A 12,022-nucleotide genomic window follows, 5' to 3' on the forward strand; every position below is an offset into this window, starting at 1 on the left:
TCAACATTTTCACTAAATAAGACATTAGATTTCGGATTGTTTCTCACCAAACCTTATCGTATGCTTTCATAACAATCATGAGTCTCTTGGAATAATTTATTAGACTTCTGAATTACACTTGTGTGTCCTTTTGAAGCTTGAAGAGGTGGTCACCATAAACTGCCATTGCATGACATCACTGAGCACAACATTTTTTCACAATTTCTCCCTTTGTGTTAAGAAAAGGAAAGTCATATGGGGTTACAACAACACAGGTGTGAGTAAACAATGACAGAATTTTCATTTTTGGTTGAACTATCCCTTTAAAGAATGACCAATGCAATTTTGCGGGTGTTTATACAGCAACATCTGCCTGTTACTTGGCAAAAACACCCTAACTGTGTAACCATCTCCCTCTGTGTCTCTCTCTTGTTCAGTCTCTTTCACTCCTTTCTATAGTGTTGCTTTATTTACTTTTGAGGTCTGGGAGCACACAGTGAGACTTTTTTATAATCTTCCAGCAGTCAGGTACGAGGTCTGGTATTACAGGCTGAGCAGCCTTGTGGCTTTACAAGGACACTCTGAAATTCTCTGAACCCTCAGGCCCCTGCTTTTCTTTATTTTGTGGCAGAGTTGCTCTGTCTTTCACAACCCTGACTAATGCTCTTTTAGAAGTTGCTATCCAGAGTAAGAGACAAAAGAGAAAAAGAGAGAGAAAGAGACTGACAAGAAACTTAAGAGATATTTTACACCCCCTCTGTCTCGGTGGAATAGCTGAAATGAAGACTCTGGCAGGAGAGACATGCTTGAATTAGAACTTTCTCCAACTCTGAGATACAGAACTTCTCCTTTGAGTGAGACTCTCAGTGAGACCTCCCTTTACAGCCATAACTGTAAATTATGCTTTTAATGGACTACAAGAAATTGCAGCATTTAAAAAAGGCCTTTCTCTTGTGCACCAATGAAATAACCTCCCTTTCAATCTAGAGATAATTTTCTCAAACTGTAAAAATGGCGTCTTTACCATTCAACATATGCGTGGAGAAAAATGCATTTGTGAAACGTGACCAAAAAAAAAAAAAAAAAAAAAAACTGTTAAATGTCAGGCAATCTCAGAGGCAGACATAGAGGAGCAGTGCAATGGCCACTTGTGCTGGGAGTTAATTAATTGTCATTACCCTGACTAATTAAAACCATCACTCTTTAAAATCCACTGAGGGCCATATCATGCCAACACAGTGAGAGGATGGGAAAAACCGGCGGGAGAGGTAAATGAGTGAAGAACTGATGAAATGAAAGGGGTAAAAAAAAAAAAAATAAAAAAAATAAAAAAAAAAAGGAGGTCGATTTTATGCAGCTGTAAGCTAATATTATCATCGGGTTCAGGTTTGGCAGACAGGGCCCGCTGAAGCTTTGCAGGCATTTGGAACAACGTGCTGGCCACAGGGTACCGAGAACAGAGAGGGAATTGGAGGAATACAGAATCAAATACGCTGCAGGCAGAGTTCCTCAAATTCACAGTTGCAATTGGTGCACTTTGAGATCACTTGAAGCGCAAAGAAGGTGCTTACTGCAAAAATACATGGCCAAAACAACTGTCGCCAAGGACAGATTCCACATGTGTTGTATCATGTCTACATAATGATTGAGATTTATCTCTCTATAATCTTTTAAGCAACATGTGAAATGCAACACACCACATGCTGGTCCCTCGGGATTCAACAAGCTGCTATACAGCAGGTTATGTAAGGTTACTTTTGTAAGAACTATTTTCAAGTGTCAGAATATGGTAGTGTGTGTGACCATCTGTAGACTTGTATATATCTCTCTGCATTCTTTTCTTATTGCTGTTCAACTGTCCGTAAATGTGTACAATGCATGTCATATTCCATCCATATGTTTTATCTTAACTAGGCCCTCTACAATATGGTGTTTCACTCCCAGAGAAAAAAATTGTAACTCAATGACAGTTGCATATTTATTCATATTCATCTGTACTTTTCTGAATGCACTGTAATGAGGGCGAAAGGAAACAGGTGGTGCCACTTAGTGGAGCATCTCAGATGGATTAAAGCAGAGCGCCTCATTTAAAGCCCACATTCGTCCTCCCCTGTTACACTTTTGTGAGCCCATCATGACTTTGACACAATTTTTTTTTTTTTTCATGCTGACCCCTCTGGGATGTAATTAGGGAAGCAAAAATAAAATAATTAAGCAAACATATGTGGCTGATCCTCTGAAGAGACATGCTGATAACTATGGTAATGTCTTCACTAAGCTTGGCTCTGAAACAATATAGTCTAGTCGGGGCTTGTAAACTACCAAGAGTAAATACACAAGCTTCGGGGGAAAAGCTTCAAAGAACTGTTTTGGAATTTATCCAAATTCATAGATTATTTAGCAAGAACAATAGAGGAGGGGGGAACACTAAGCCCATTAAAAAAAGAAAATGTCTGGTATTTAACAGGATTTAGGGAGGATTTAACAGCATTATATCTTGCGTTTGAAAGTTTCTGTGAGAAGATAGAACAGAGAGTTTTGTGTGGAGAGGGTGGGGGGTCTGGATCTCTGTTTGAGGGTTTGGCATCTTCACGCATGACGCGTTACGGCTCCTGGTTCTCTTTAACATAAACACATTCACTTTTGCACAGTCACGCACCTTTGTTGGCTCCAAAGAAGCAACAGGAAGTTTCAAACCCACTGGTGAGTAGCCAACAGCTGCCTCATAGGTCAGCATTGATTTGCACTCTCACTCTCTCTCTCTCACTGTTGTTCTCTTATTTGAACACTCTCAATAAAAATGTGCAAAACCTAGAGAGCTAAGAACAGCAAATGCTCTCAAGCAACCCTTGCTACTTTGCCATTTTAATGTCAAGATCTATGATTGTAGTGAAAGCTGTAGGAATTCCCCCACGAGAATCTCGACAGCAACCTAAAATCATCAGGCCAAGCATCAAAGACAGACACCACAATGTTCCAACATGATGAAACCTCCTAAATATTTCCCACACAAAGGAGACAAACGAGTGATATCAGATACCTTGAAAGGCTAGCTGAACATTTGCGAATAATTATGTAGCGAGAAAATCAAGTCATTTGAACAGGAGTGCTTAGGTGTATCTGAAGATATGTCATGAGTAGACCATCAGTTACTGCCGTCACTTGGCCATAAAATGTACATTAGAGTGTTTTATTGGACTGTGTCAGAATGGAAATTTACCAAGGTAAAATCTATTCATTTAATCTTGTGTATGATGAATTGATGATTTGTCAATGGGGTTATCACTAAACCTAATACATCATGGTCCAATCATAATAGACCTTTTTCCACACTAGCGCCATATTACATTTTTGATCTGAATGGAAACAAGGTAGTAAGGGCTAGACTTAAAGTCTCTTCAATGGCATACAGTGTATACAGCTGTATGAAGCTCCTAGTTCACATTCGACTTTCCATTCCAACTCCAAAATATTTTGAGTTTTTTGTTAATTGACATTTTATGGAAAGATGTTTCTTCAATGTTTCGCAGGGTAAAAATCCCAAACACTTTAAATAAGAAAAACCCATTGAATAGACTAAGTTCATCCCTCACAGCCTCATTGCTATGCCCATAAAAAAATTAAAGATGACGCTATTGTAAATAAGGGCCATGAACAAAAGAAAGAACAGAAAGGAGAAAGAGAGAGATGTTGTCACATAAAGTGGAGATTTAGAGTAAAAAAGGACAAATATGTTTTTTACCCACACTTATTATATCGCTTCTGAAGATACGGTTTAAACACTGGAGTGATATGAATTACTTTTATGCTGCCTTTATGTGATTTTGGGAAATTCAAAGTTCTGGTCACTGATCACTTGCATAGTAAGGACCAACAGAGCTTAAATATATTTCTTAAAATCTTCAATTGTCTTCTGCTGAAGAAAGAAAGTCATACACATCTTGGATGGCATGAGGGTGAGTAAATGATAAGGGAAGTTTCATTTTTGGGTGAACTATCCCTTTAATTTTGACTGTTACTTATGAATCATAACCAAAGTTTTTTAAGAGATAATGCAAAAAACGATCTTATCAAACCACTGCAAAGAATTTGTCACTTTCTTATTCTACTTTAATAAAGAAATATTCCAGGTTTAATACAGTTAAGCTCAATAAACAGCATTTGTGGCATAATGTTGATTACCACAAAAAAATTTTTCGAAGTCCCTCTTTTTTCTTTAAGAAAAGCAATTAAGAGTACAGTGAGGTACTTTCAATGGAAGTGAATAGGGACAATCTTTGGAGGTTTTAAAGGCAGAAATGCGAAGCATATAATTTTATATAAGCACACACATTAATTCTTCTGTTAAAGCTAGTGTATTATTTGAGCTGTAAAGTTGTTTAAATCATTGTTTTAACAGTCTTTTTTGGGTTTAACTGTTACACCATCATGGCAACAAAGTTGTAAAAAAAAAAAAAAAAAAAAAAAAAAAACTTTTCACAGAAAAGGTTAGCAGGACACGTTATCACACTAAATTCATGTTAACACACATATTGTTTACGTTTTGCGGCTATACTTTTGAAACTTTGAGTATTTTAACGTTTACGGATTGGCCCCATTCACTTCAATTGTAAGGGCCTCACTGTAGCCCAGAGTTTTGCTTGGATGGTGTCACGTGTTGTAAGGATGAGGTGAGAGAGCAGGATCCACATGCAGCAATCCTTTAATTAACAATGACAAGAAGGCGAGGATACACAGAAGACGATGACTTGGGTTACAAAATAGACAGTCGTTTCAGTTAACAAACACATGTAACTATTAACAGCGAACAAGAACTGACTAGGATGGAACTGAACTAGAGGGTATATATACACAAGGTGCTGATGAGGGAATGGAGAACAGGTGGCTGTGATGAGGAACAGATGGCAGTGATGAGGGCAGAGCATTCTGAGAAAAGCAGTCTGGGGGAAACAGAAGACAGAGGACGAAAACCACAAAAAAAAAATAAAAAAAAGAAAGAAAGAGTCCTAGGAAACACGGTGACTGTGACATTACTAACCCCCCCCCCACCCTTGGCACCGAAAGGTGGAGGAGGGCAGGAGGAAACAGGTGACTGGGAAGGATCCAGGAGAAGACCATGGAGTCCAGGAGGGATAGGCGGACGATCCTGTGGCCAGGGAGGAGTCTGGGATTGATCAGGAGGCCAGGGAGGTAACCATAGGACAGGGACTGGGTCAGGAGGCCTGGGAGGCGGCCTCAGGGCAGGGACTGGGTCAGGTGGAGACATCGGAGGAGACATAGACGAATCCGGAAGTGGAGCAACTTGAGTAGAATTTGGAAGGTTAGGAGGTGGAGACCGTGGTGAAGCAGGCTGAAGCGTAGGAGGTGGAGTTTCTGTGGTTGATGGTGAAGTCCTGGAGGATTCAGAGGGCGGAGCCGTGGAAGGCTCGACGAAGGCAGGCGGAGCCAAGGAAGTTGGAGCTGTGGGAGGCTCGAGGGGCAGAGCCAAGGAAGTTGGAGCCGCGGGTGGCTCGAGGGGCGAAGCCATGGAAGGCGGAGCCGCGGGGGGCTCGAGGGACGAGGAAGGCTGGGTAACAACCTCCGTGGTCGTGAGCACGGGCAGCGACTGTGGAACAACCTCCGTGGACGTGCGCACGGGCAGCGACCTCCGTGGACGAGCGCACGGGCAGCGACCTCCGTGGACGAGCGCACGGGCAGCGACCTCCGTGGACGAGCGCACGGGCAGCGACCTCCGTGGACGAGCGCACGGGCAGCGACCTCCGTGGACGAGCGCACGGGCAGCGACTGGGGAACGACCTCCGTGGTCGTGCGCACGGGCTTAGACTGGGAAGAAGGTGTCCTTTTCATTCATTTCCGGACAGCTGGGAGCATTGTTACAGGGACGGTCGGGGCTACAGGCCTTGGCTCTGGGACGGTCGAGGCTACAGGCCTGGGCTCTGGGATGGTCGAGGCTACAGGCCTGGGCTCTGGGATGGTCGAGGCTACAGGCCTGGGCTCTGGGATGGTCGAGGCTACAGGCCTGGGCTCTGGGATGGTCGAGGCTACAGGCCTGGGCTACAGTTAACCGTGGCAGGCATGAGCGCTGGCTCGTTAACCGTGGCAGGCATGGGCGCTGGCTGTGGCCCGGGGTTCCAGCGTACAGGGGAAATGTCACCTCCGTGGTCACTCCACGGCAGGGGATCAACCACCGGAGCTTGGAGACGGTGAGCCCCCCCCCGAAAATATATTTAGGGGGAATGTATGGAAAGGAGTTACCATGGAGACAGGGGCCATGGAATGCTTGGAACAGTTGTCCTCATCCTCCTTTCCCACAGTGAAGGGTGAGTCACAGAGTTCTGGAGCCACCTCCACGTAGTCGGCCAGCGTCCAGTGACCATTCAGACCAGCTCTGAAGTAAATCACCAGGGAGCGGTCTGAATAGTGCACTGAATTCGCCAGTTGGAGAAACTCATGAACATGATCCTCAACTGGACAGTCCCCTAGCTCGAGGAGGAGAATCCTTACTGCAGGTGGTAGATCCATTTAGTTGGTCAGTTCTTCTGTCACATGTTGTATAGAGGAGGTGAGAGAGCAGGATCCACGTGCAGCAATCCTTTAATTAACAATGACAAAAAGGCGAGGATACACAGAAGACGATGACTTGGGTTACAAAACAGACAGTCGTTTGAGTTAACATAAACACATGTAACTACTAACAACGAACAAGAACTGACCAGGATGGAACTGAACTAGAGGGTATATATACAAAAGGTGCTGATGAGGGAATGGAGAACAGATGGCTGTGATGAGGAACAGATGGCAGTGATGAGGGCAGAGCATTCTGGGAAATGTAGTAAGAGGAGGAAAACCACTTCAGAATAAGAGTCCTAGGAAACACGGTGACTGTGACTGATGGAAGGATGGACAAACAATTTATTTATTTTTTGGTAATCAACATCAAAATTTGGTAATCAAAAAAATGCAGTCGATTAATCTTAACTTGTACTGAATATTCTTTAATATGTTGTGTTTAAACCATGATGATCTGTGGACACATTCAAAAATCTTAAAAAACAAAAATAGAGCACTCCGTCATCACTCTCAAATCATAAACCAATTTAAGCATAACCAGAGATATTGGCAGTTCATCAGAATATTTGTGTCAAAGTTTCAAATTACACACACAAAAAAAGCCTATAACCTTAAATCTTGCTGAACTCAAGAAAAACACTTCTGTTTCCACGTTATTCATGCACTTTATGGAGAGCAGAACTGGAGTAAGGGAGTTAGTGTGGATGCCGGTTCATCATCCAGTGAGTCAGGCCAGAACACAGAACTATGGCAAAAAACTGAAGAGGCTAGTCAATGCAGGCAGTGTTCAACCTCGGATGAGCGCCATATTCGTAATCAAGCGGCCTCATACAAGCTTGTGTTTTCATAAATCACTTTAGACTGTGAGTCCAGATCTGAGATCAGATTCCTGTTGGGGTAAACTAATCATAATAAAATTAAGCAGCACAGACTACAACAAGAAAAAATATCATAATTTAAAATGTAAATGTTTATTTGTAAATGTTGCATCACAAATGCAAATATTAGGATGTCCAACTCAAGCAAAGAGTCTAAATGCAGCGAGGTGAGAATTCCTCGCAGTCTAAATAAGTGTGCTTCATGTTGAGGCAAAACCTCAAATATTTAGGAACAATTCAGAGCTAAATGTAATTAGCGGTTATTGGGCGGATCGCACATATGCCTGGTGGCCTAATTTTGACTGTGGCTGGCTTACCATGGTGCACTGGTTGCGACAATTACATAGGAATCAACACGCTCGCTGGTGTTTGCAGTATTGGGCAAATGTAGGACTGAGCCAGGACTTGCCCTCTCCCACAGTAAATACGAGGCCTCTGCCTGCAGATCTGATTCCTGTGAAGAGGACTGCGGTAGTTTGCAGAGGTGGTGTGCTCAAAGCCACTTGTTTTTACACACACTCACAAGCCCCCAGACCAAAGACTGACACACAAACAGGCTACACATGCATATTCTGCAGTGCCCTTTGTACTGAGCACCATGACTAATCTGGCACTTTGACCCTCACAAGTAGGACAGTAAGGCAAATATGAATGGTGTTCCCAAGTGGTCCATTCCCCCTCTTCATGCCCAGATAGACCAGACAGATGGACCCTCGAAATGCCCAACTGACTCCCCCAAGCGATCTGTGAGAGAGTCAGTCCTGTTCTTAATGCGGCCGCCCATAACATGTGCAACAAAAGCTCACTGGACCCCACTTATTGCAACGCATGATTCCAAATGTATAGTGTGAAAAGAAGTAACCTGAAATTGTTACCTGAAGGAACTATTTCTACCTGATCTAACCCATAAAATTTGTTTTGTTGGTGTAACCTAATGTATTCAAGTTTCATTCAATTCAGTAATATTTTGAATTTAATAAAGAAAAGTTAATTTAGATGCTACCACATGAAGCACATTTTACGTTTTTTTCAGTGTACACTTTAAAAAAAGGTTTTGTCAGATAACCTAAAAATGGGCTTCATGTGGTAACATCTAGAGTAAATTAAATGTTACTCTAATTCTAATTATTATTTAACGTGACTACATTACTACATTAAAGGGATAGTTCACCCAAAAATGAAAATTCTCTCATCATTCACTCACTTTCATGCCATCCCAGATGTGTTTGACTTTCTTTCTTCAGCAGAACACAAACAAAGATTTTTAGAAGAATATCTCAGAAATGCAGGTCCATACAATGCAAATAAATGGTGGCCAGGCCACTGAAGCTCCAAAAAGGAGATAAAGACAGCATAAAGGTATTCCATAAGAATCTAGTTGATTAATCCATGTCTTCTGAAGAGATCCAGTTGGTTTTGGGTAAGAACAGACCAAAATATAACTCCTTTTTCACTGTACATCTTGCCATTGCAGTCTCTAGTCACGATCACATTTCCTAGTGCTTGATGCATGTGCAGAAGGCTAGATGGTGGTACAGGAAGTGTAATCGAGCTTGAAATCATGATCGCCAAGGAGAATGCTCTAGATGTACAGTGAAAAAGGAGTTAGATTTGGCTTGTTCCATGTAATGTGTTTTCAAAGACGAGATTCTTTGACGTTTAATAATATCTATTTTAATACCCCTTCTGTTCTTTAGTCAGTTGTTGATCAAAAACAACCAAAAATGAACAATTAATTCGTATCACTCTAAACTAAGCTCTCGTTAATGTGTGCTCAACTGAAACACTACTGTGATGCTCGCTGAACTGCTGGTATTCTTAAAGTGACAGTACCGTTTTGTGTTCTACAAATGAATGTACATAAATAATACAAATTAAGCATTTAATTTGAATCGGAATCGAATTAAGTCAGAAAATCTGCATCAATACCCAGCCCGTGTTCCCACCTTTTAAACTGTACACTAACAAGTGTATAAGCATTACTCTTCAAACCACAGAAAGCCTCACTAGCACTGTGAGCCCTGTTTGCAGACTTTTACAAGCCAAAACACAAAAACAATAGTGTCTGCTCTGTGGCGGAACGACCCCCCCTCCCTCTAGTCAACGTCACCCCACCCCTTAGGGCCGTCCTTCAGCCAGGCTCATGATGGGAGCTGTGTAGGAGAAGATCAGAGGCACATAATTAATAAGCCTTGTTGGGGTGGAGTTTGATAAGGCTCATCTGAATTTGTATGGAGCCTCATCAACGCTGCCATAAAAACTAAATTGCGAACCTTCTTTCGGGGAGCTGGCTTCTATTCTCCATGTGTGCACACACTGGCATCCTCGCAGGCCCAGGATCAGAGCAGGGAGGGTCCGGCTGAGGTAGATGCGTCACCGGACACGCTCCTTGGACCCTCGGCGCGAATTAGATGCGTCTACCTTTTGTTTCAGATCCCCTTTTGTTCTGGACACAGTTTCCCCCTGGACACTATTTGCTCCATGTTTGGACATTTTATGTTTATTATTATTTCCAATAAATGCCTCTCTGAGGCTTGACGCCACACCCACTGTGTCTGTCTCTTGCTCACCCAGCCACAGCTCTTAATACATGCACTTACAGTGTGTGTCATTTTAAAAGACAGCTCCTTAAAAAGAGTCATTTTTTATTTAAACCATAATCATCTTTGACCTTACAATGTTCAGATTTCATTAGCTAAGGCCTCACCATTATGATCTTGGATAAGCTCTCTTGTGTGGGTGAGAGCGTTCTCAGTCATTTCACAGAAATCAGCATAGCACTGACTGCTTCTTAACTATAAAAGTCTGTGCAGTTACTGAAAACAGAAACACAGACTGTGTTTGATACAGTGACAAAAAACCTGAAAAACTGTGTCTCACATTATTTGTGAAGATACTGTTTGTAGATACTTGGCATCTATCAGTGACTTCAGAAATATCCACCAGTTTTCCAACCAATCGAATTTGAATATCACAGGATACTTTTCATGTAACTGTAGTTTAATCGGCACATGTACGAGATCTATGTAACTGTTTGCTATGTGATTGAGTGGGAATGATCAACTGATTAAAAGTTATGCTACACTGCAAAAAAAAAGGTAACATGCAGGTTTACTTTAAATAGCTATTTATAGCTGACGTAACCCTTTAAAATTAATTTCGCTGATGTAACCTAACACAGTCAGGTTGATTCAGTCATATTAAATAATAGTTTTGTGTCTTGAATAGAATACGGTTTATTTAGACATTACACGAAGCACATTTTTTAGGTTCCCTGATGAAACATTTTTTTTTAAGTAAAATCCAGACATCTAATGTATATTCTTCAGCAGAAGCTGGTGCTGCCTGCTGTACCTGGGCATGGGGTGGGGAGGGCTTCCAGGGGCCGGCTGTCTGGTTGGACTCCATCCTGAGGTTTGGGCGGGCTGGCACTGTGGCTGTGCTCTTCCTCGGACATCTGTTTTAGAGCCAGGTGCCAGGTGACTAGAAATGATCCTACAAAAGACACACTGCTAATTACAAGAATCAAGCCTGTGAACACACTGCTGTCCTTGTTACCTCTATACCTTTCTCCTGCTGTTGTTCAGTTCATGTCAGTGGGCCAAAGCATTTAAAAACACTAGCGTCTTGGGAAATATTGCTTGGCGAAAGAAGAAAAAACTCAAATGGCCCAATGAAGTAAAGAAATCAGTGCACATGGCCAAAAACCATCAATATTTGGTTTGCCAAGATACAATAGATCAGACCTGTCTTGTCCAAATATAGGATACAAGTCATAAACTAACTTACTACATTATTAGCTAAGTAAATAACCTATTTTGATGTTTAGACCACACCATTCCAGTGGTAAACACGCTATTTCAAGAGTTTGTTTAATAAAAACCTTATGTGGAATAAGTATTCTTATAGTTAACTTGTGATCCTAAAGTCCTATACTTAAAGACACCATAAACTTACGCCAAAATACATTACAAATAGTATTTTAATCTTGCACAATTAATGTGCAGAACAAAACATGACTGTAGCTTGTCTGAGGCGAGTCTCTGCACGCTCCTGCTGAAACTCACTCAAACCTGTTGAACGTGTCCACTATTTACTTGATAAGAACACCCGAGGCAGAACTTAAAAAACAGTAAAAAAGTGTTAAAACGTCTTACCTGCAACGGTGACTCTGTATCAGTGTTGTTTCAGTGATACATCTTGTAGTCCTCGCGCAAAACAAACTAACTTGTTCAGCGGGGAAGTCTTTTCTTTCTCTTCATGTATGTCTCTCTTCATGTATTTGTTTTGTTATTTGCATTAATGTTGACACCGGCTGTTCCTCATTTATTAATTTATCACGACACTTTTATCTAGCGACGAATAAATGAAGAGATTTATATTCGGCTTCAAAGACTCTAAAAGCCCCCAAAAACTCAGTAAACCATATGAATTTAAAAAACAAACTAATATGAACTGTTATGAAAAGTTCTTCCCTTAAATTCCCTTTCTTAATTCCAGTTATGATGAAAGTTGTTGCGGTCGCTCCTCAGTGTTTTCAGCTCGCGCACTTTTCGCTCAGGACTCTCGTGCAGTGGCAGCAGTCGCGCAGACAG

General features: G+C 41.7%; 1 protein-coding gene across 2 annotated transcripts in view; it reads right to left on the reverse strand.

Moving 5' to 3' along the window:
• Positions 1-12,022, reverse strand: part of mdfi (MyoD family inhibitor) — a 51,215-nt gene extending 39,193 nt beyond the window's left edge. For both annotated transcript variants that reach the window (XM_051676195.1, XM_051676193.1), the window contains exons 1-2: positions 11,585-12,022; positions 10,782-10,922 (exon numbers count right to left, since the gene is read on the reverse strand). In XM_051676195.1, coding sequence (XP_051532155.1) covers positions 10,782-10,884 — 103 coding nt within the window. In that variant the 5' untranslated portion in view covers positions 10,885-10,922; positions 11,585-12,022. The remainder of the gene's footprint in view (positions 1-10,781; positions 10,923-11,584) is intronic.

The sequence above is a fragment of the Myxocyprinus asiaticus genome, chromosome 37 (genome assembly GCF_019703515.2).
Source record: "Myxocyprinus asiaticus isolate MX2 ecotype Aquarium Trade chromosome 37, UBuf_Myxa_2, whole genome shotgun sequence".
NCBI lineage: Eukaryota > Metazoa > Chordata > Actinopteri > Cypriniformes > Catostomidae > Myxocyprinus > Myxocyprinus asiaticus.